Here is a 25,639-nt window from a genome sequence, read left to right as displayed (position 1 = left end):
CGGCGCACAAGAAGAAATACAGACAGGACAAGGCGCTACTTGCAACTGTTTATTGAAATCACAGGTGGCTGATTATATAGCCATGAGGAGAGGGGAACGAAAAAAGAGGGACACTGAATATGTGAATGCGCACGTGCGAGAACACTGAGGATAAAGGGAATCACGCTTAATCTAAATCTAAAACTTATCTAAAAACATGCTTTCATTCGTGTATATATTCAACGACGGGGTACTGACACAGTTGTCCCCTCTTTTTTTGATCTCGTTGGCCTCCAACAATTCACGCGCAACAGAATCTTTACTTTTATACATGATTGTCGTATCATGAAGCCTTGCTTTACATACTTGTTCATCCTCATTCCTCCAGGCCTTGCAATGAAGTGGCAAGTTTGAACCATATCCATTTTTCAATGAAAGCTTATGCTCCCGCAGCCGTTCATTAATACATCGGCCAGTTTGGCTGGTATACTCCTTTCCACACTTCAGTGGTATGTGGTATACTACCCCTTCTGCACGGCGTTATTGAAAAAACTGAAAAAACAAAGAAAAAGAAGTGAAGAAGGTCAAACAGTCGAAAAGAAAGCAAAAGCGGTGGTGATACCATATTCTCATAAAGTGGCGCATAATCTGAAACACGTCGCCGTGAAATACAAAATTCCTGTGGTTTTTTCCACGCCGCGAAACCTTGCTACTTTGTGCCGCCTGATTGGTCCGGATGACTCTAAAAAAGTAGGGTGTTCTATTAAACATACAAACCCTTTTGTTAAGTGTGAAGAAGGGGTAGTATACCACATACCACCGAAGTGTGGAAAAGAGTATATAGGCCAAACTGGCCGATGTATTAATGAACGGCTGTGGGAGCATAAGCTTTCATTGAAAAATGGATATGGTTCAAACTTGCCACTTCATTGCAAGGCCTGCGGGAATGAGGATGAACAAGTATGTAAAGCAAGGCTTCATGATACGACAATCATGTATAAAAGTAAAGATTGACACGTGTACTTATCTTTATCGGGTGACCACGTTTCGCCGCTTAACGACTGTAATCGCACAGCGAGGGGCGCGCCTGCATGTATCCGACGTTTCTGGAAAGTTATCGATGCTTCTACCCGGCTGTCTGTTGTCGCCGAACCTTGTGTTATCTGATTTCATGGCGTAACGCGAATGGTGTAGAACTTTGTGGAAGGCACGCGGGTCCGAACGATTAGTCTGGAACATTCGACGACTGCTCTATAAAAGCCGACGCGCTTGACCCGCTGATCAGATTTTCGACGATCGCCGACTGTGTTCGCCGCTATCGTTGTGCTTTAAGTGTAGCCTGTTTTGTGGGCACAGATTCGCCCAATAAAAGCTAGTTTTGTCTTTCACAGTACTGCTACTGTGTTCTTAACGTCACTACCACGTGACATCTGGTGGAGGTGCTTTCGTTCATGTACCGGACGCCCCCGACAAGCCGTGATCCAAGCCCGGACCGCAAAGTGAACACCAACGTAGTCCCGGAGCATCGAGCAAGCCGCCGTCTTCAACAGCTGCCCCCGGAGCACGGACTTCTACCTGAGAAGACCAAGAAGATTGTGGACAAGGCAACCCCAATGGCAGCCCCAGCGTCCCCCATCGTGCTGCAGCAGCCCAGGGAACCTCAGACGTTCCGTGGATCAACATTTGAGGACCCGGAAACCTGGCTCGAGACGTATGAGAGGGTCGCTACGTTTAACAGTTGGGACAGCGACGACAAGCTGAGGCATGTCTATTTCGCACTGGAAGACGCCGCCAGGACCTGGTTCGAGAATCGAGAAGCCACCTTAAAGACGTGGGACCTGTTCCGAAGCAGCTTCTTGCAAACGTTTACAAGCGTCGTGCGAAAAGAGCGAGCCCAAGCACTACTAGAAACCAGAGTGCAGCTGCCAAACGAGACAATCGCGATCTTCACGGAGGAGATGGCCCGTCTTTTCCGGCACGCCGACCCGGAAATGTCAGAGGAGAAAAAAGTCCGCTTCCTAATGCGGGGCGTCAAGCAAGAACTTTTCGCAGGACTCATTCGTAACCCGCCGAAGACCGTAGCTGAGTTTTCTGCGGAGGCATCGACGATCGAGAAAACTCTGGAGATGCGCACCCGGCAATATAACCGCCAGGGGCTCACGCCGCAGCATGCCATCCAAGGACTCGATTCCGGCGACCTTCAGGAGACCATCAGGGCCATTGTGCGTGAAGAACTGCGCAAGGTCCTGCTTTCGTCGCAGCCTCAAGTGGCTTCGATCGCCGACATCGTGAAAGAAGAGGTGCACCGATCGCTTGGAGTTCCCGAGCTGCAACCACAATTACCGCAGCCCCAGCCAGAAGCGATGACATACGCCGCCGTCGCGCTGCAGTACCGTCAGCGCTGCGTCCAGAAATATTGCATGCCCTACACGACGATCCAACCGCTGGGCACCTCGGATTCTCCCGGACGCTGTCGAGAATACAGGATAGGTATTATTGGCCGCGTCTGACCGCCGACGTCGCCCGTTACGTCAAGACATGCCGAGACTGTCAACGACGCAAGACACCACCGACAAGGCCAACAGGATTACTACAGCCGATCGAACCTCCTCGCCGACCATTCCAGCAGATTGGGATGGATTTGTTGGGGCTGTTTCCGATATCAACATCCGGGAATAAGTGGATCGTCGTGGCGACGGACTATCTCACCCGTTTTGCTGAAACTAAAGCTCTACCAAAAGGTAGCGCAGCCGAAGTGGCGAAATATTTCGTCGAGAACATCCTGCTGCGACATGGTGCCCCAGAAGTCCTCATCACCGACAGAGGAACGGCTTTTACAGCAGAGCTCACCCAATCCATTCTGCAGTACAGCCAGACAAGCCACAGGAGGGCAACTGCCTACCATCCGCAGACGAATGGTCTCACGGAGTGCCTGAACAAGACCCTCGCCGACATGCTAGCAATGTACGTCGACGTCGAACACAAGACGTGGGACGCGGTCCTGCCGTACGTAACCTTTGCGTACAACACGGCGGTGCAAGAAACAACACAGATCACGCCGTTTAAGCTGGTTTACGGCAGGAACCCGACGACGACGCTTGACGCCATGCTGCCGCACGTAACTGACGAAGAGAATGTTGACGTCGCCAGCTATCTCCAGCGCGCCGAAGAAGCCTGACAGCTCGCCCGCCTGCGAATCAAGAGCCAGCAGAGGACTGACAGCCGACACTACAACCTCCGACGACGCTTCGTCGAGTACCAGCCTGGCGACCGTGTTTGGGTCTGGACCCCGATACGCCGACGAGGACTCAGTGAGAAACTACTCCGACGCTATTTCGGACCCTACAAGGTCATCCGACGTATTGGCGCTCTGGACTATGAGGTCGTGCCAGACGGCATTTCGCATTCACAGCGGCGCCGCGCACGATCTGAAGTGGTCCACGTGGTGCGCCTTAAACCCTTTTATGGACGCTGACGAACTTCATCATTTTTGTTCTTTTCTTTGCTACGAGTGCTTTTGTTTATTACCTTCATTTGTTTGCAGCATCGGGTCGATGCTTTTTAAGAGGGGGGTATTGACACGTGTACTTATCTTTATCGGGCGACCACGTTTCGCCGCTTAACAACTGTAATCGCACAGCGAGGGACGCGCCTGCATGTATCCGACGTTTCTGGAAAGTTATCGATGCTTCTACCCGGCTGTCTGTTGTCGCCGAACCTTGTGTTATCTGATTTCATGGCGTAACGCGAATGGTGTAAACTTTGTGGAAGGCACGCGGGTCTGAACGATTAGTCTGGAACATTCGACGACTGCTCTATAAAAGCCGACGCGCTTGACCCGCTGATCAGATTTTCGACGATCGCCGACTGTGTTCGCCGCTATCGTTGTGCTTTAAGTGTAGCCTGTTTTGTGGGCACAGGTTCGCCCAATAAAAGCTAGTTTTGTCTTTCACAGTACTGCTACTGTGTTCTTAACGTCACTGCCACGTGACAAGATTCTGTTGCGCGTGAATTGTTGGAGGCCAACGAGATCAAAAAAAGAGGGGACAACTGTGTCAGTACCCCGTCGTTGAATATATACACGAATGAAAGCATGTTTTTAGATAAGTTTTAGATTTAGATTAAGCGTGATTCCCTTTATCCTCAGTGTTCTCGCACGTGCGCATTCACATATTCAGTGTCCCTCTTTTTTCGTTCCCCTCTCCTCATGGCTATATAATCAGCCACCTGTGATTTCAATAAACAGTTGCAAGTAGCGCCTTGTCCTGTCTGTATTTCTTCTTGTGCGCCGTCACTATTGGCGCTTCACCTTTTGGAAACCAACATTCAGTATGTCGCCAAACTGATCATGTGATTGTTTTGCAGCTGCTAGATCCCATGTATACAAGAAAACGCGCGAGGCGTGCGATCGAGAACAGTATATAACTGCCCGCCTCGGCAGCTTCACCACAATACTTGCCCGCCCGTCTCACGTGAAAACGCTGGCGCACTCAGTTTCTTATTTCGGTACCAGCAAATCTTCTCCGGAGTCGACACACACGACATTCACAGCTATCACCGCCAATCCTATTGCAATAAGCATCTTCGTTTATCTGTTTCACAACGCGTGGTGCCATCCGAAGCAAAGCGCACACTTTTAATAGGCAATAACCAAAATGCACTCCCGTTCCCTGCTGCAGACTGCGATCGTATACGTTTTCTGGCCACTAGATCTCATGTGAACAAGAAAAGGTGTGAGGCGTGCGCAATCGAGAACAGTACATAGCCGCCCATCTCACTTGAAAACAACGGCACACACAGTTTCTTATCCCAGTACCAGGGGTGTAGGAAAAAAGTTCCCCAGAAGAAATGTCCCTGGAAGGTACATCCCCAGAATATATGTCCCCTCAGGAATCGCTCTCTTGAAAAAAAAAAAAAAAAGTCCCCAAGTGAGAAATTAACCAATGAATTCTGTTGTACAAACGCACTTGACAAAGAACTGCACTCTTTATTCGACACTTGGCTTAGGCTTATGGTGGTTTAATGTCCCAAAGCGACTCAGGCTATGAGGTGCGCCATAGTGGAGGGTTCCGGATAATTTTCAGCCACTTTGGCTTCTTTAACATGCACCTCACATTGCACAGTGCATGGGCCTATCAATGGACTCTTTTATGGCTTTGAGAATAAATGTAAGCATGAAATATTTTGCAGTACCAGGGGACATCACAGTAATGTAGTGCAGGTCATGCCAAAAAAATAAGTACACCATAAAGCACCCCTGTTGGTGAATTGGTTGAAGGGCCGAACTATTCAGAGACGCACTTTCCTTGGGCGACTTGTAATGTCGTCTTAATTTTTTTTTATGGGCCGCCCGCATCTGTCTGTTGTTGAGTCACTTCCACGCAAAGGGGCACAATCGCTGTACATACAGTGTCGCAGCTTGCCACGGGGAAAAGTAGTCTAAGCTGTGATAGTGCAGTGACAAACCATCATAGAACTACAGCATGTGAAAAGAAAAACAAGCAGAAGGAAACAAAAACTCAACAAAGATGACATAAGATGAAAGCTAAAACCATAAAAAAAATGGAAGCAAAAATAAATGGAAATTGACAATAGTAAAAGGAAATGAATTTCTGTGTGAAATGAGGCAGAATAATGAAGTGAAAATAAGAATAAATGAAAGGAATGATAATGCAAGCCAGCAAGAACATGGCTAAAGGATGAAGCATACAGAGCTGAGGTGCCAGAGTAAAGTGAAGATAACTTAAAAAAGAATGAAGTTAAAACAGAATCGTATGTCTAATGGCCCTCAAGAAATCTTCAGTGTCCGTCGTGCTGGCAGCGTAGTCTTCACATAAGTTGTGAACATGCTACTGCATGGCCATGAGGGCTGACTAGTTCCTCTTCTTTGGTGGCTGTGTCCTACCACACTTCCCAGCCTTTCGTTCCAGGCCACCGCATGATTGTTCGTCCTGTGTTCTCCATCAAGAGTGGCCGAGTAGACATTCCACATTGCAGGGGGATAAGTGGGAGGCAATTAATAAAGGGAAAATCAGACATCCACCCGTTCGTAGCAAATGCTACAAAGGAAACCCATACGGGTTCCTTGAAAGAAAAGCCTCGCGGTTGAAGAAAAATTCGTCCTGGTCTGGGACTCGAACCCGGGACCACTGCCTTTCCGGGGCAGGCAGCTGCTAGCTGATGGCAGGACGAAGTTGAATTTGTCAACAACTCAAAGCAAAGGCAACAGTTTGACGTAATAGTTCTGCGGAAACCCGCAGGGCCGCCCTGCGGGTTTCCGCAGAACTATTACGTCAAACTGTTGCCTTTGCTTTGAGTTGTTGACAAATTCAACTTCGTCCTGCCATCAGCTAGCAGCTTGGTTAGCTCAGCTGGTAGAGCGGCTGCCCCGGAAAGGCGGTGGTCCCAGGTTCGAGTCATTGGTAGCTACTGCATGCTTTCAGTAGGCGACAATCTAAATGCGTCCGCCGTTCCCAGCTGCAGGCGGCGCGATGTGGGCATCACGTTTCGCTTTGGCGGCATCCGGCATCGCCCACCAGCTCAATTTTGTTTCGGTTTCCCGTCATCCAACAACACGCAATAGGAAAACAAAGTGTGTCTCGGGCTGTCGGAGCACCACCAGCTTGACACACACTGGCGTCTCATGCTGCAACAATCCGCGTGACGTTTTGCATTACATAGATGTCAGCAATAGTTGAGTCTGTCAAATTTTCTTCGTTAGTTCGGATCGTACATTTCCCAGGTTAGTATGTTTTCTCTTGCGTTTTTCTCCAAAACGTATGAACGAGGTTCTACTGTAGTGATGGAATCTTCACTAAATTTGTCCTGCGTACATGCATGAATGATATCACTGTCTTCGAGGTAGGCCAAATGCACTGCCTCCGAGATGGGTCGACTGCAGTGTTCACAAATATGTACCCTTACGGTCCTCAACCACGATGGAGGACTTGTGAACATGCAAGGACATGTTGCTGCATTTTGTCCCTCTGAAAGCATGTTTCTGCAGCTGGAGAGACAGAGCAATCAGCCAAGCATCACAATCCTCAGCGCTTACCTGTGCAAATGCTGAGGATTGTACTGACATCGAGTCAGGCCTCGACACAGCCTCTGATACACTGTGATGAGTGTGTCATGGCTTGGCTGTGTTTAAAACATGTCACGCCACCTTGGATAGTTTATTCTTCAGGCCAATTGCTTAACGCTTGCTGTTGCAGAAAAAAAAGAGACAATGAATAAAAAAGGAAATGCACAAGATCAGATTGAAAGACAATAGAAGCACCCTTTGAGCCAACTGCAAAAATGGCTTATGTCTACTAGTTATTTAGGGGCATATAATTGCATCCCCGCACGTGACAGCTTTTTACACTGGCTGGCAAAGCTTCCATTGCATTGTTAGAGCAATTTATGACATTTGCTGTGTCACATATGATATTTGTTTCTTGATCGGGAACATAGATACAGACCTGAGAATGTGCTGGCATGAAGCAATAGATGATAACTTTAGTCTTGCTGTGTTCTTTTGTTTTATTCATATTTATGACAGTCTACACAATAGATTTTATGTTTTAGCACTGACTTGTGTGCGAAACCCTGTGCTAACATAATCTGTACATTCATGTACATTCATAATCTGTACCATTCAGCCACTTGTAACATTTAAAAACTTGCAATTTACTATTTCTTTATGATCACCTCTGAAATGTATGACTAAATGTGATTTAGTTAGTGGCAGTAGTTTGTTGCTTTACTGTTATAATTTGGTGCAGATGGTAATTGAAAGTACTGAAAGCAATAAGCATGCAGTGAAAAGACTATAGAGTTTGTATATGACAATGTCACGACTACTGCCATCACCACATTCAGTGTTGTCTGTCTTCCGCGCTATTTACATAGTGCCACGCTTAGATTGGGGATAGAGGACGAGGTCGAAGAAGTCTGCAGTTGTTGTCCTTGAAAGTAAACAGCTGTTCGCTCCAAGCTTACTACTTTGCCCTTTCCTCTTGTGACAAAATGGTGGAGGTGCCTCAAATGTAGATGTCCTCAAATTGCTGTTTCTCTATTTTCTATCTGCAGCCTGTCATTCTTTCTTGAAGATATGGACTATCAGCGGCGTGCCCTCAGCCTTCTCAAAGGTCAGATTCAAGAACTGCAGAGGACAGTCGGCAAGTCGTTTTCCTATCTGCAGACACTCAAGAATGCGACAGACCGACCTGGTGAGCTCCCTTCTTGTTTAACAGGCAATAAATCTAAAAAAATAATATAGGAAGCTGCACCAAAGATTTGTTGTTGTGGTGCCCTTCACTTCTACAGAAGAACTTAGAACAGGTCGAATTGAGTTTAATTATCCTAAGACAGTTGCTATGCAAAAAAAAAAAATTAAAAAAAAAATGTGTGACAAGAAAGCAAAAGCAGAAAATGCAGTACTAGAGTTGCTGACAACCTAAGAATTACGAGCACGCTCAGTCACAAAAATGCAGTGCACCCGCCCTTTGCCTCTGAAAGAAAGCTGAGTTAGCTGGAGTCTGCTTACAGCTTAATAAATTTGATCAGATAATGTGAATGCTAGGCTAATTAGAAAATAAAAGCTTGTTGCTTCAAGGTAAAATGTTACCTTTGGCTAAGCACTGACAACGGAATCACCCATAAAATCTTTCTTGACGTTCAGGTTTCATCATGAAGCCAGTGACACAAAGGCTGATCTGAAGACAGGTGTTTCAAACATTCAAAACCGCTTGACGTTCTGACTAAGCAAGCCTAATTGACTGGCGCATCTGTGCAAATTGGGTTTTAGTTGGACAGCATTACATGTACACCCTTTTAATTTTTAGGTTGTCACCGACTATAGCACTGAACCTAACTAGTAGTTTGTTTTTGGAAGCGACGCTTATGTTTGACGCAGGATGACACTTGTGTTGTGCAATTCTTCTTGTATGCCTCTTTCTTCTTTTTGCATTGAAGGTGCCTTGTGAAGCTTACATTTTGTGACAGTCAGTCATGTTATGCATTGAAAACTATCCTTTAATGATGGGATTTTGTGATTAATTTAATTAACTTGCCTGCTCTACAGTGCTTTTGCTTTGGTGAATTGTGACTAGCATTACTTACAGTATTCGCTTAATTAAGCAAGATTGTCACACCGCCTCGCAAGCACTCGCACTTCAGCTAACTGCTAAAATACAGGATCAACGCTGTAAAACTTAAGGACAACCAAGCCAAGGAAAGCATAATGAATATAATGTTGTGATATTGAACTATATAATTAATTCTGAATGTCTGTTAATTGTGCAAACAACTTCATATGCCCTATTATCGAAAACAGAGGGAAAAATTGCAACTAAAGACCAAACAGGTTGATGCTCATGGGAGCTGAACCCACAACCTTTGCTGAAGTACGCGGTGCTCTACCTTTTGAGCTGGGGCGACAACCGTTGTCCCCATATCCACCTGCTTGTACATGCATAAAGAATATAACCCTGACAGTATTATTAGCCAGTGTCGCTGTAGGCCATGATCATGAAGTATCTGGAACATCCAGTAAACTGCCCGCATCATGTAGCACAATAGAACCTCGTTCTTACATTCTGGGAAAAGACCTACTGACCGTGAAATCGTACAATCCGAAATTGAAGATTTTGTAAACTCAACTATAGTCGACACTTTCATAATAGGGTGTTTTAATTGAGCATCCTTACAGTCTGCTCTGCTCTGAGTTGCCCCGTTAAGTCACAGCAGAGTGGCAGGTGAGTTTCCTGTTTCAGGTGTGTGTTTAGCGTAGTGGTGTAGACCTTTCGTAGCTGCAGCGACTGCTGGTCAAATTCAGGGTAGTGAAACAAAATAAAAAAGCCTGTTTGTCACTTTTATAGAGTAAAATGAATATATATAACTTCAACTTAATTGTCCACAAGATATCTAGACGTGCACTTGTAATGTGTTACCGGTCCATTTTATCGAGTGGAAAATAAAGTGTCGGCTTGGGGTATGTCACGTGATAGCCAGCGAGCTTGCATATTCCACATCCAATCCAGTCCTTTCTGACACCCCCCCAACACACTGCACAGCGAGCACCACACTTCACAGCACATCCTCCCATGCTGCGTGGTTTTCAAATGGATCAGCACTTGCAACTTCTTTCAGCAAACATAAATATTTATGTAAAATTGCTTTCATGACTTGTGCTGCACAGACAAACGTAAAGGTGGGGCTTAAGTGGACGGCATGGTCGAGAACATCTCACTGGAGGCAGCCATTTTAGAAAAAGCAAGACAAGCCAGGTGCCTCGATGCACATGCAAGAGGAGTCACACGTGCATCGACTCCCCCCCCCCTTCCCCTAGCAACAGACCACTCTCCCGAGCCAACTGGCCTTGGTTATAACTTCCCTGCCGTTCCTTCTCTCTTTCAGGCTAAAGAATCATAATTTAAGGTTAACTTCCATGAAGTTTTCCACGAACATAAAAAGTTCTTGGCAGTTAATTAGGCATAGCACCATCGTGACATAAGGCCAAGTCTATAGTGTTGGTTCTCCGGCACTGTGTGCATGTGGTGCATGCATTGCTGGACGCTGGGGGCAAATGGCACGACGGGGGCCACGTGTGCCTCGCCTTCTTGTCCCACAGGCGAGATGGGTGGTGCGCTGCCAGGCACTGTGCACGTGCTGTCTCGCCGGAGCCCGTACCCAAGCACGCGTGTCCTCCGCTACCCGGTGCCTGACAAGTACGTCGCATGGCAGGTGGGTGCTTGCTTAGCTCTCTGCTCTTGATGCACGGGTGTATAATAGATAGTGATGCCAACACAACTAAGGTTAAGATCGTGTGTCAGCGCAATGAGCGACCAGCTGAGTCGCTAGTAAGTACACGTGATCATGCGCCTTTAGATACAATAGTAAGAATTGCCACTGGATCACGACTGGTTGAATGTGGAAAGCTCAGAGGCAGTGTTAATTTTGACAAGAAGATTTGTTGTCAAGGTAGCGAGTCACCTTGCTGAATTGTTGATTCTGTCATGAGGCTTACCTTTTCACCTTTTGTTGATTAGTTAAGTCTCATTTGCCTTCCGTGGCCCTTTCAGGTTGTATGGGCCACCACTGGATTTTGTGGCATCATTTAGATGTCATTGAAATGCTGTTTGTCGACTTCAGTTCCTTATTCTTGTCAGCTTCTCTGGTATTTCACCAATAGCTTCTGGCCCGTTCGATAAGAATACAAATATTTAAGTCTTTTCTGACTTTCTGGCCCAACTTGTGAGGGTTTTCTTTGTAGCCCTGCAGAATGTTGTAAAGAAATTGCCAGGTGTAATTTGGCATGCAAGTGAGTATAGCGCTGTCATTTAGAAATTAATCACTCTCTGCTGAAACCAAAGATGTGGTATATTTTCATGTAGTACTCATTATCACAGGTGTGTGAAGACCTTCAACATTGATGTATGCTCGATCCGGTATGTCAAAGCTTTGGTCGACGACCTTCGTTGAGGGCGAGATTAAAGCAGAGTCTGGTTGCAGGCTAAAGTTCGGTAATGCAGAAAAGATAGCAAGCCTTCAGAATCAAATGCGGTGACCTTAATACTTTTGCAATGTGCTCTACATTGCGCATCTGCGCTTTGCTTTTTCACCTGCTGTAAGCAGCTGGCTTCATTTGTAAGTGTACTTTGCGCCTTTTGTCCTCTGCTTACTGTTGCAATGTCTGTCTGGCAGGTATTGTGGCTGGAGTATGACCCTGTGGCCTATAGCCGGCCACGCACCGACTTCCCAGCACACCTGCAGCCTCACGTCGACGAGGACATTCTAGGGTGAGTCTTATGCATTTTATTACACAAGGTTGAACACGCGCCATCTGCTGCTCTGAGCTTTGATCTTATTGTTTCATTTTTATTTCTACTCATTCTCATAAAATTCACAAGTGAAAGCTTGTAGGCTTGTAGCTCATTCAACAAAAAATGGTGACCTGGCAGTTCAATACAGACCTGCTTCACCCAATGCTCTTCAGTCATACCATTTGAGAAAGTTTGCATACATTCTAGCTGCCAAATCCTGGGCACCCTGGTTGCCCAAATGTGTGGCGATTAGCTGATTTGTTGCTGCCTACTACACAAGAGCAGCTCAGAATCAACTATACATGCTCTTAGGAAAAGCCAGGCAAAAGATTGTGCAGTTGTAGAAGCTCAAAGAGAAGCTGCAGGTGTGAATTGAAAAATATAATCTTAATGTGTCTGTCTGCGTGTCTCTCCTAAAGGTTTCAGCATTCCCTGGCATCTTGTAGCATTCATACGTTTGCAAGCCCGGGATTCATTGTTATTTCTAGTATCACACTGCTGTTTGCAGTGACTATTATAGGAGTCAGAGTCACTGGAGTCCGGGGTTTTCTGCGATTGTTGCCATTTCTATAGAAGTTTTTGGCTACTGTGGAGGACATTATTTTGCAGTGCATGTCGACAGGCAAATAATAATGATCAATCCAGACTGATTGATGTGTGCAATGCTCGGGCATGGCGGCCATGCTAGAATGGAGGCACAATGCAAAAACACTCATGTAGGTAGATGTTTGTGCACTGTAAGGTATCCAAGAGATTGGCATTAAGGTGGAGCCTGCCACTATGGCATCGGCCATAGACCTTGGGTTTCCATGTAATGTAGGACCGTAATAACATATAACTAATTAAGTGGAAAGTCACTTGTGTGTGCAACTCTCTTCCTATAAATGTGGACAGATGTATGATTTCCTTTGCAATAGACAGACTTTGTGTCTGCAAAACTGTTGCTAAAGGGTATTGTTTCTTGTCCACCACTGCCAATTTTTGCTGCTTATCTTTAGGAGAAAAGGAATCTTCGATAAATTCGCCAGAAAACACTGTCAAGGCTTCGGATAATTGCCATTTGATGCACCGAAAATGAATTGCCCACTAAAAGCTTAGACAAAGCCCTTGTCACAAAAGCATGCCACATCTGCTCTGCCCCCATCTTTGGCTTGCAATTTACCTCCCCACCCCCTTTGCTACCAAAGAATAAGTAATTTAGTTCAGTTAGAATAAATAATTTAGTTCAGTTACCAGCTAGGGTGTCTACCCACCGGGAAATGCGGGAGTTCTCAGGGATTTTGCGTAGTCTGGAAAAAACTCAGGGAAAACTCAGGGAATTTGTGCCTCTATCAAGGAAAATTAGCGGTAATATTGTTGAAAGGGTTGAAAGTCGCGGTAATGCTGGCTCGAGTAATAGACATGAATCGTAATGAATCGTCTTTGATGCCCTGTCGTCGGCTGGAGGAGTTTCCAGTCTACAGTCAACGACCGACTTTCCGGATGCTCGATAATTTGGACGGCTTCGCAGCACCACCAAGTACCCCATATAGCAATTAATGTATCGGAACGTATGAAATTTCTGACGCAAGATCCCTTCGCCGTCCGATTTTCCGGACTTTCTGCCGTGACCGCAGGTCGAAAACGTCATTAATCAAAGTCACCACCGCTGCCGTTTTGATTACCGCGAACTGGCACTCTCGCACGCAGTTCCGCTGGCAGCCGTAGGCACCATTGCGGCAACGCTAGGCCTAGCTGCTTCTTGACGTTGGGTGCCGTGTTTTTCATTGAAAGAATTCGCTGTTGTCAGCAATGGCCCCGACTGCGCCTTTGTGGTCCTCGCAATTGGCTTCGAAGCTCGGAAAGCATGATGCGTTAGATAACACCGGTTCCTGAAAGTCAGCTTCGCCTCTGTGCATGAATGTTCCGTGGTGAAGCATACGCAAACGTATTGCGGTGAAGCATTACAAGCGTCGGAAGGGGCAATGGTCACGGGTCACAATCTCCTGTTACAGTATGAGCACCGATATGCCTAATACGTGTAACGACAGGCCTTCAGAGCGTCTTCGAATGTGCCTGTGGCGGTTTCAGCCCTAATGGCAGTAAACGACATGCATTTATTTTTTCCAACTGGCCGATTTTTCGGACGTTTTCGCGGCCCCTAGGGAGTATGAAAAATCGGACGTGGACTGTGCAACGGACCAAGAAGATGCTTCAAATGGTCCGTGGGGCGATCGAGTGACGGAAGGAGGACAAGAACAGAAAGAACCTATGCATTGAGGAATTAACAGGAAAGGAAGCGTGCTGCCACCCTTTTGAAGGAGCTTAGGCTAAAAAAAAGTGTTGGTTGATGCCGGGACGCAGGTGTCCATCATCCACACCAAAATAAACTCTTTAAAGCAGTGAAACACAACACTGAGGCGTTGTGTGCGGGCTGAGAGTATGTCAGGACAGCTGAGGTTGACTTACGAGCTCTTGAGAATCTCAATTGTGACAAAGTTCGGGCCTCATACCACTGAGCTTGCTATCAGTTGATAGAAATAGCTCATATTCGAAAATATTTGCTTCTGTATGCATCTTCTTTTTATTCGTATTTGAGGATGTCTGACTCGATTTGCAATTTTTTTGAAGGCATTTTATTTGCTGTGCATTTTACTAACGCCTCCTTTCTATTCTCTTTTTGAATAACATAAACACTACTCCTTAGTATTCAAAATGGATTAAGTAATCTTTTTTTAAATTTTTTCATATGTTTGTTAGAAAGTGACAAGCAGGCGACGTGGTTTCAGCCCGTCTTGACATAAAACATAGTTCTGTGTCACTCAGGGAATTTTGCAAAGTCACTCAGGGAAAACCTGGAAAACTCAGGGAATTTTGAAATGTCAACTCGGTAGACACCCTGAGTTACACCATACACGAAAAGAGGAGATCATGTTGGCTCAGCAGTAAACACAAAGCACATTCCAGTTACAACAGCTTAACCAGGAGGGGTCATACGTCCTAGGCAAACATAAAGAAGGCAAGCGCAAAGGCGTAGGTGCAAAGGTCGTTCACCAAACAACTGCATGTGCCGAACATGTAGAGCTCCAATGCAGTGAGGATTTGAGTTGATGAACACACATCCTGACAGAGATAAAACAAACAGAAAGAAGGGACTGAACATGAAATATGGTGTGTACATCAAGGAGTGGCTCACACACACGCAAACACCGTCAGCACTGTTAGGTGCAATGCAGCACATTGCTTGTGAACCCTGGTTCCTCACCAGGTAATTCATGCACGGCACAATAGTGCTTGTCATAGTCCATTTTCCGAACCATTCTCTCTTTGTGTGTAAACAGAATGAGAGTGCTACTTGGTCAAGCACCCTTATGGCATCATTTGAGTGTTCTAGTTCATTCCTCATTTCAGAGGCAAGCTCTCTGTATGTATTTCTCTCTCTTCTGTAGAATAGTACCTGTGACCTTTGAATAGCGAGTCCTTGGGAGACCAAGAACTGATAAGGACCTTGTGTCTCCATTCTGCCGAAGAGCGAATAATGTAGAGCTGAAGTATATCTTTTGGAAAAACATAATAAAGACTTTTCAAACAAACAAACCTTGGAGTGTCCGGTTAAGCTTGCTTTTACATCGTCATGTGAATGCAGTTGAAGCTCGATATAGTGAACACGAATGTAATGAAGCAAATCTAAAATGTTTCCCACCGGTATCAGCATGTAGCAACTATATGCCTATAACGAATATCAAATATAACAAAGATATCTTTGTCAAATGTGATTTAATTATAATGAAGTTTGACTGTACCATACACAGAAGTGGCCTGTCACCTCTTTTCCCAGGCTGAAACTCGCCTCTGATGGCGGTCCTGTGCCAAGCTTTGCTTGGAACTCGGTGTCCATAAGCCCTGCAGGTGTCAGCATCAACCGCCAATCGTGGATTCGCGATACAGATGGCTTACCAATCATCTATCGTCTTGATGCACAGGGAATGCCCATGTGAGTCGTGCACCTTTTTGTGTCCCCTACCCTGAGTCTTTTAGTGATAAACAATGCAGTCTTGGCTCTTGGTAAGTTTAACCTTAATGTCTTCATGCCTAATGTAATGTCATCATGCCATACAGAGTACAGTGTAGTGAGTGACTAGGCGTGAGTATCATTGCATGAAATAATTTTTGTTGGAAATTGATTTCGTTAGTAGCCTATTTAACTTTCCTTCACAATTAAAATAAAAGTAGTGCATTTAACTGGCTGAATTGCTCAATATTGTTGTGCATCTGACTTAGGTAATGCCACCAGATGATGAAGCGAGAGTGCAAGTTTGACTTCTGACAGGTATGGCAACTTCTGGCTGGTGTGGCAACTCCTATTAATTCTCAGTCGGCCATGTAAGTGACCCTGGGAAGACCGAGAGTAAACCCACAGTTGCCTCGCTGGTACGTTCGGCTGGCCTATCTTACACATTCACCTCAGTGGCCACTAGTAGTAGTACTGTTTCAATGTACCAGGAGGGTAGTTCAACCATATCTGTTTATAATACATTCTTCTGAAATATTTTTTTTTAAAGCACATCCCTTTGAATGGTGAGAGGATGTAAGGTGTCTAGCATTGTGTGTAATGTTAACAGGTCACTGTGCTTTCCTGCCGAATGCATTTGACAGCAAAAAAAAAAAGAAAAACTTTGCTCTCTAAATTTAAAGGGCGGCTGTTAATTTGTCTCATACCTGTACCTTTAGACAAAGCCCACACATTAAAGCATCAAGGTTATGTTAGAAGCAATTCCAACTTTGCTCGATTTATAGTTTTGTAAGTTTTCTTTAGGTTCATTTTCATTTCATGCAATGTTTCTGATGGCCTAGTCTATTGACATATAGACAGGACTGATAGTTCACTGGCATATTGGATTTTATTCCCACTTCAGGGACTCAAGCTATCTTGCTATATGTATTCGAAAATCCTCTGCCTGACTGCCCATAGTGCAGCGGCATACCAACACTACAACACATTACATGGGATTGTGAATCACACCTGTCTGATAAAACACACCACACAATGGAGCAATGGGAGGCGCAGCTAACCAGCTCAGGCCTGGCGGGACAGCAGCCCTTCATAAGACAGGTCAAGCGTGCAGCCGAGGCCAATGGGGCCTTGGACTAAAGGGGCTCCGACCATCGCACATAAATCCTTTTAAGCAATAAAAGTTTATCTCTCTCTCTCTCTGTTTAACATAGTCTTCAGTCCGTGAGCCATTATACATAGAGTCATCATGTTAGAAAGAGGCTCAAAACTTGAGGTTATGCAGTATTGTACTCTGTGTTGATGCCTCAACGTTGCTGATCAGTAACATAGGTACGAGTGCAGCCTGCATCTTGACCGTAGCTCGATCGCACAACTGCTTTTTCTTTTTTCGTTGCCCAGGAATCCCGTTGGCAGGACGGGGCTGCGAGGACGTGGAGCTCTGCCACGTTGGGGCCCAAACCATTACGTGCTTTTCATTATCACCAGGTAACTTTCCCAAAACGCCCACCGTGCAGTGTATCAGGCTGCATGGGCAGCATTTAGAAATGTATAACAAGTAATTTCTTTTGCATAAACTCATGCTACCTGAATGTGAGCGGGTGAGCTGTGTGTAAAACTTCATGCTGTGCAACAAGGATGTCTTTGTTTCGCACAAGCCGGGTGGCACATGGCAACATTGCACTGACTCTGGAGGATCGGAATGGGCGACAAATGCAACTCTGGCATCTGCTGCATTGCTTTGTCCTGATTACATACTCTCAAAGAAGTTGAGGACAGGGATGAATATCTGGTTTTCATAATCAGTGTTGCAGAAGATATGCCGTCTGCTATTTTAAGGGTGCAGCAGTGTTGCTCAAGAATTTTATGATATAGAACTCTTCAAAGTTTTTAATATGAACTCGTCAGAGCGACGAAGAGTTAGTGAGCAGGAAAAAGGGGAAAGCTCATTGTCAGTGAGATATGGACTGAAAAAAAAATTCTAAGAAAATTGTGTCACGGTGTGTTAGCAAGGTTTATTAAAGATTAAGATCAAGAGAAAAAAATGCAGCTGGGCAGGTCATCTAATGCGCAGGTTAGATAACTGTTGTACCATTAGGGTTACAAAATGGGTACCAAGAGAAGGAAAACGCAATCGAGGACGACAGAAGACTGGGTGGAGCGATGAAATGAGGAAATTTGTGGGCGCTAGTTGGAATCGGTTAGCGCAGGACAGGGGTAATTCGAGATCGCAGGGAGTGGCCTTCGTCCTGCAGTGGACATAAAACAGGCTGATGATGATGATGATGAAGAGATGCCAGAGCAACCATTATGCATGAAGATTTGACCTACCACCTTTGACGCATTTAGATTTACAGTTTGATCTGATCGACATTTTACGGTGATAACATCAGTAATAAAATGGGCAGTTGTTCCATTATAACACATGTGTACATAATGTACCTAAAGGAACGTAAATGTTTTCTGTCACGTCTTACAGATGTTTCCTTTGTTAATAGTATCTAAATGGAAAAAAAAATTGTTAAGAAATTGTTTCCCTGTGTATAACTGAAAATGGGATCTATTTCTGTTTTGTGAAGGCACGCATGAATGCAAGGAATCTCTGTAAATAACTGCACGCTAAATTATTTTTTTTTTTTTTTTTACTATCCTCAATAAACAGTCATGTGCAGCTTAACCAACAATGTATTCGTAGGCAGACATATTTCATATGCACAAATCAATTAATCTTAATTTCTGTAAAAGAAAGGACCAGTCAATACCACTTGGAGCATGGTTATATACAGGGTGTTTCAGCGAACACTTTAAAAAATTCTTACATGTTACCTTTGGAACACATAGCACGGTTCTTGTTCATGAGGTGGTCGACTTGAAGCGGCGCACACTACTTGCATGAAAAATTGAAATGCATAACCGACTAACTAACAATACTTTGCTAATGAGCTTTTAACTAATTACCTTATGGCCCATATTTCAATTTACAAATTCTAGCCGTGGAGTTTGAGAGGTGGATCCGCGCACTCAAGCACAGAAGTAACTGGAACGCCAATGTATTTCTCCGCAAAGTTCGGGAATTAATATCTCAAAACTGGTGTCATCCTGGTAATTCGTTCCAAGTGGATCCACCTTGTGAACTCCACGGCTAGAATTTGTAAATCGAAATATGGGCAATATGGTAATTAGTAAAAAATGTAATTAGTGATTTCTTGTTAATTAGTCGATTATGTATTTCAATTTTCTGTGCAATTAGTGTCTGCCACTTCGAGTAGACCACCTTACGAACAAGAATCGCGCTATTTGCCACGGGCAACCTCTAAGAATTTTTGAAAGTATTCACTGAGACACCCTGTATGTAATTGTAGGGCTGACTTTTGGTGTGCTTCTTGAAGGGGTGGGTGTTTTTCATTTTTTATTTGTTATACGTAGCATGGTTGTCTGTATTTGTATGGTCTGGTACAACTGCATTTGTCACATTCATGAACTCTAGAAGCAGTTTAGCGACCTGTGCACATATCTTTTTTGTTGGTGCATTCTTTAAATTACGGAATAAGTCAGGTAATGCTTAATACGGATGCTACCTAATAATGACAGAATTTCTGTATTACAGATTGTCCATTTTTTCGGTTCTTCAATTTTATAATTAGGTAAATGATGTTGGCAGCATTTTACCTGCAGGTTTCTTGATTATCCAAGTAAATATTTTTGCCGTGTATTTCCCATTGATGATCTCAGCTTTGGCTCATATATTTCATTGAAATGCTGGAAAGTCTTGCACAAGAAATGCTTCAGTGTTAAATTAATTAAGGCTAGCAAATGCTATCAATAGATCCTAGCCTAACCTAACCTAAATTTTAGTTTGTAACATCTTGGTGATGGCTAGTAGGTTCATCTTTAGAAGTTAGCTGAAACAGCGCGACTAAAACAAGGACACACAGAGAAACAAATGTCACTGAACAGGTGCTGAACAGCACCTGTTTCAGTGATATTTATTCCTCTGTGTGTCCTTGTTTTAGTCGCGCACAGCACCTGTTCAGTGACATTTGTTTCTCTGTGTGTCCTTGCTTTAGTCGCGCTGTTTCAGCTAAGTTCTAAATTTTAACCTGCAGCTTTGATGTGCTAGGAGTCTGAGTGTTGAAATGAGCTCTTGATGTGGTGTCAATTACGCACACGGCCAGGTTTTTGTACCCCCATGTGAATCGATGCTGCAGGTGGCAGAGGGCCAAGGTGCACTTGGTTGGAGGCAGGGGCCTTGAGGTGGTTCTTATGCGCGTCTTCCGGACTGACCACTTTAGCCTTCCAGGGGTGAGTGCTTCGTCACTGTGTCTTGCAATGCCCCCACCTTAATACATACATGGCTGTATACAAAGCTTTCTCTGGAAGAGCAGTCTCAGACTTGCATGAAGTATTGTGGTGTATATATATCACTGCAACATTTTTGGCGTAAGGGGAGCTAGGAAAAGGAAGATTTCTCCATCTTGCAGGCTTTCACTGTACTGGTTTGCTAGAAAAGGAGATACCTTACTGGGGCAAAGGTAGAATACAGGGGGAGAAGGTGAGCACTCAGGAGAGCCACATGGGCTGTCTACAAGAGCCCTTTAATGGCTGATGGCCAATGGCCATTTGAGGAATAATAAACAGGTCTTCACACAATAGTTTTGTTCATTTGATTGGTGTTACTACAAAATTCCACTGAGCAAAAAAAAAAAAAAAGAAGGAAAGAAAGAAAATCATTGTTTTTGGACAGGGCTTAAACTCATGGCTTTTGACTGGGAGCCATTTATTCTAATCTGTGTCACGCCCATTACATTCAATTGGTGGAACAGTAAAAAAAGTTATGCAGTTAGGCAGCTCGCATTGCTTGCGTTTTGCGGAATACTAGAGCCTTGCGTTGCGAGCGTTGGAACACCGTGCGTGACACTAAAAGGCAGATCTTTTGGGGTGTGCAGCATAAATTCCTCATGTGACATGAAACTCTTGTTAGAAATATGCAGTGTTGCCAGAGCACTCAGCACTTTCAATATCCCTTGTTGATCATTAGTTGGGAAGTGAATGGCTTCCTTATGCTACAGCTGCCAGCAGCTTTTTTTTTTTTACAGTTCGTATTCCTCAAAAGCGTCCCTTTTTCTGAAGCCTCATTGCTTCGCATCTCCACCTGTACAAAAATCTCTGTTGCTGGAAGTTGTTTTCTTTTGCCATGGAAGTCGTACAGGTGCCTGCAATAGTTTACGGGACATGAAAGCTAAGATGGAATTAGGTAAACCTTTGCCGCAGCGTGTGCGCAAGTGAAGTGAGCAGTGTGCATCATGCAGACAAGTGTAAAAGTCAGTCTAATTCATAGCTGCGTGCATTGCATGGGAATAAAGTTAACTTTTTAACTGTTGCTGTTTTCTGCAACATTCTATAGGTAGCTCTGCTGCAGCTATATACAGTTAAACCTCGATTTAACGAACTTCAATATAAGGAAATTCTCGATATCGCAACGTACTTAACTTTTCATAACCTCATGTCCATAGAACACCAGGTATTTAGAACCTCAATATAATGAAGTGTGTTTATACCGTATTTTCGAGATTCTACGCACCCCCCGATTCTAAGCACCCCCCCGATTCTAAGCACCCCCCGATTCTAAGCACCCCCCCCCCCCTCTATTTTCGCGAAAAAGTTAGGAAAAAAGTTTGCATGCGAATCTAAGCACCCCCCCTATTTGTTAAGAAGAGCGTGTAGCCAAGGCCGCCAAACGCGCTTGCTCGCTCTGGAATCATTGCTCGACAGACCTGCAGGCACGTGGTTGATGCTTCTGTTGGGCGTGTTTCGCGGCAACCTGACCCCGGAGGTAAAGACAAAGCTTTGGAACATCAATAGCGACGTGGTTGTGATTCCGGGAGGCACTATGCCAGTGCTGCAACCCCTCGACGTTTCAGTCAACAAGCCCTTCAAAGCCAATCTTCGACAGGAGTACGAAGAGTGGGTGCGAAACCCTGACCGGAAGAAGACGCCGACGGGAAAGCTGCAGAAAGCGTCCCCATCAACCATCTTAAAGTGGATTTCGGACGCGTGGAAGAGGGTCCAAATGGATGTTGTGGTCAAATCATTTAAGAATTACTCGATCACAAACAACTTCGACGGAACGGAAGACGACCTCCTGTGGGATACCGAGAGCAGTGGTTCAAGCGGTGCGACGAACTTGAATGGCAGTGATAGTGACTGAGCAACCTACACAAGCGGCGGGTTTACTGTCTGCACCGATTTTTCTTTTGAATGTGTGCAAAATAAAATGTTATTTCTCGCACCCATCTCGTTGTGATGTCGCAGCGAAAGGAGGGAGGGGAGGGTCATTCTAGATTTTTCTAATCTAAGCACCCCCCCTCACAGTGGGCATCGCGATCGTGAAAAAAAGGGGGTGCTTAGAATCGAGTAAATACGGTATGTGATCTAAATGTAACAAAATTTCACTGCCGCAGCAAAGGAATGCTGAGACAATAACTGGAAAGTTCCGCGGATGCAGATGGTCAAATGATTGAACTACAAGCGGCTGCTTGCAAGCGCACCTCTCAAATTGCGCGACAAGAGCGACTGCTGCACTGGAGTCGTATCATGTTCCGTATAAAGTCAAGTGCGAAAAGATTAGGTGCGAGTGAAAGCGTGGGAGGGTGAGACAAGAAAGATGGTGGCTACACGAGTGCCGCCTTTTTGCGCGAGCAAAGGCAAAGAGGGGGGGGGGGGGGGGGAACGAGCTCGTGGTAGTACGCGATCAAGCGCGCAGGAGGGAGGGGGAGCGGGGGGGGAGAGGGGGAGTTTGCGTGCGTCTCGATTTCTGGCACCTGTCTCGGCCGTGGCTGCGCATGGCTGTAAGTGCGGCTGAGCGTATACGCAGCTGTGCACCCTGTGCCGGAGGTTGTCTGCCTTGTGTGCAAAGTGTGGGTGTGCCAAGAGGGCGCGGCACCTTGTAAGCTGTCTTCGTGCATGTTTAGTATTATAGGTTGCATAATCTCGATTTTCGGTGACCCGTTGGAGCGAGAGGCAGACGAAGCATTCGCTCCCCGCAGGTGACGCTGTCAGCCGCGGAGGCGGAGTGCATGCGAAAGCGTGTCTGGCTTTGCTTAATTCGTATCGCCGATATGAAGATATCGTTGACGTAGGTTGCATGAAACAGTCTCAATTGTCGCTGACTCCCAAATATATTCACATGAATTGCTTTCTCATTCAAGTTTGCTTTTATTCAATTGCCCGATAGTACAGAATATTCTGCGGCCAATTTCTATGTAAGAAAAATCGATTGGCGACTGTGCTTATTTGCATAAAAAGTTCAATTTCAATAGAACAAAATTTCTATACAACGAAGCAAATTACCGATTTTGCCGACTTCGTTATATCGAGGTTTAATTGTATTGATATTGTGCGCCAATTTTGCATAATGCTTGTGTGTCTGTTTTCAGATACATTGGATATCCAAGTGTAAGTCAGCATACAGAGATAGTGTTGTAGGCAAACAAATTCTGTCTCGCACATGGCAAATTGTACATCAGTTGCTTGAGTGGACGAACAAGAAGAGAAGTATTTGGCAATTTGTGTTCACAGTTTTAGCTTTACACAAAATCTAACAGCAGCATGTGATGCCACTTTCAGGACTTCGTACCTGGAGAGGGAAAATATGAGACACTGAAGCTGCTGTTCAAGCCAGAGACAGTGCTCAAGTGCGAGGCTGAAGACGACATTAAGGAGGTGAGGGGAGTTCATTCACCCTTCCACCACGAGGCTTCGAAGAGCCTTGGTTGCCAGTTTAGAGAATCAATTGGCTTCTTCAAGACCTGCCTGTATAAATAATATCGCTTTCTTTCAAGCACAATCTTTTGTGACTGCTTGAGGTACACAGTATGTAGTACTCTGAATCTTTGTAGTACTTTGAACCTTGAATCGTGATACGTAGGAGCAATGGTGATAGTTTCATGTATAATGCCATGTATTTAGGAAAACATGCACCTAATGAATCAAGAATAAATATATGAAAGTAGTTAAGAGCATGGTGTGCAAATTTAAATAACGAAAGTCACGCATGAAGTAAATGCTCGCTTTCAGACATACTGACGATTACGCGATACGTTACTTATGCTTAAGTTTTGTGATGGGTTAGCCATGAGGTTTAAAAGTGTGCTTCTGTGTTGTGCTGCCAGAAGTTCTGGCCAGCACAGAATTTGGTAGGATACCCTGGGAATTATCAGAGCGCTTGCTGTGATACCGACAAAAAATTATTTGAACCGTGGTGTTCCGCATAACGTTTCAGTTTTTCCGGAGCTCCCACGTGGAAGAAGAAGGCACAGATGAGCCATTGGTCGAGTGCAGGCAGCGTGGCTACATGGACGACCCCATGAATACAGATCACTGCTGGCGCGAGATTGAGCTGTGGAACATCCACTACGATGGCACAGAGAACCTGCAGGACAAGATGCAGGTATGAACTTGCATTGCACTGTGTTGTTTTCTTTCACGTGGACTGCAAGCATGATAGGTGGCATCGAGCCATGCACTGTCCTTCTTTTGTCAAGATGTGCTGGAAGTAATGCTTACGTATTTCTATTATGGTAGGTTTTGAAGATACAGTAAGCCTCCATTTACTCGAAGCTGTAAAAATGGGAAAAATATTTTGAGTCAAGGGGAGCTTTGAGATAAGCCAAATGACGACAATAGAAGCTTGCTAGCCGCACATAGACCACATGGAGCCCTTCCTAAATGTTGCCAGTAATACCGTATTTACTTGCATAATGATAGCACCCGAATTTGTTGTCAAAATTCGATTTTTTTCCTTTCCCGGTTAATGATCGCACCCCGAACTCGCCACAGCGATATGTCATGTGCCAAGTCTAGGTAAAGATGATCCCGCTTACCATCTGTCGAATGCTAGGCGAACCATTGTTCAAGACATACCAAGCGGTCTGCATGCACGAAACATTCTTAAGCAGATGCCTGATTTCATTCCTTTCATCACTTTCAGCATTTCCATGAAAAAAAAAGAAAAGAAGCTACAATTAAACTCGCCTTGGCTTTATTATTTGTAGGCTTTATAGTGGTTGCGGGCAACAACAACAAAATAGTCACTTTTAGATTCTTCTCGTCTGTGCTCGTGGGCACGCAACAAATCGTGAGCGGCAACGATAGTAGCCACGTTTACACTGATGCGTTAGAAGTTTACCCTATTCATACGCCGACGCTTGTATAACACAGCTTGTAACACGCGCCCACACGATGCGGATGCGTCGTGTGGGTGTGGGCATCGCTGTAAGGTTCCGTGTGAAATCCTAGGACGATAACACTGTCGCCGCTTGCCCTATGCTGTATGTGTGAGTGGAAGTGTGCAAGGGGAGCCGACAATCGGTGGCTCAATGTCGCCCGCACAAAAGGGACAAATGCAAAGAAGTGTGTGAGGCACCCAATGTTGCAAGGCACCGGGGGGAGGGAGGGGGAGCGGCTTTCTTTCTGGCTGCTACTGCACAGGTGGCAGCTGTGCGTGGTCACGCTGCCGTGTCTTGAGAGTGATCTGCAATGGGGGCAGAGTCAACGTACGTCGGCGGGTCGTAGCTTTGTGCGTGCTATGTGTCTTTGGAGCTCGCTTTGCGTTGAAGTGATAGACAGCATGAATGTCACTTCGCTCGCTGCTGCTGCCACATCTCCTTACGCCAGCGTTTTGACAGTGAGTGTCCGCAGCCATAGAGTATGTGTTCATGTTTGTTGTGCGCACTGACACCATGCTTATTAGTTTAGTTAGCAAGCGAATGTTTACAAGTTGATACAGCCGATAAAAGTACTAGTCTTCCTTCATATGGCTGTCTGCTACTTTACTATCGCAATCGATGCTTCGCCTTTCGGG

General features: G+C 45.1%; 1 protein-coding gene across 1 annotated transcript in view; it reads left to right on the top strand.

Moving 5' to 3' along the window:
* Positions 1-25,639, top strand: part of LOC126530532 (transient receptor potential cation channel subfamily M member-like 2) — a 214,013-nt gene that overhangs the window by 177,704 nt on the left and 10,670 nt on the right. Inside the window, exons 21-28 of the mRNA XM_050177803.2 lie at positions 8,053-8,192; positions 10,595-10,707; positions 11,668-11,762; positions 15,604-15,759; positions 17,179-17,265; positions 19,986-20,079; positions 23,404-23,499; positions 24,059-24,226. Of these exons, the coding sequence (XP_050033760.1) occupies positions 8,053-8,192; positions 10,595-10,707; positions 11,668-11,762; positions 15,604-15,759; positions 17,179-17,265; positions 19,986-20,079; positions 23,404-23,499; positions 24,059-24,226 (949 nt within the window). The remainder of the gene's footprint in view (positions 1-8,052; positions 8,193-10,594; positions 10,708-11,667; positions 11,763-15,603; positions 15,760-17,178; positions 17,266-19,985; positions 20,080-23,403; positions 23,500-24,058; positions 24,227-25,639) is intronic.

Source organism: Dermacentor andersoni, chromosome 4 (genome assembly GCF_023375885.2).
Source record: "Dermacentor andersoni chromosome 4, qqDerAnde1_hic_scaffold, whole genome shotgun sequence".
Taxonomy (NCBI): domain Eukaryota; kingdom Metazoa; phylum Arthropoda; class Arachnida; order Ixodida; family Ixodidae; genus Dermacentor; species Dermacentor andersoni.
Note: the sequence above shows the minus strand (reverse complement) of the source record. Positions and strands in the feature narration are given on the sequence as shown.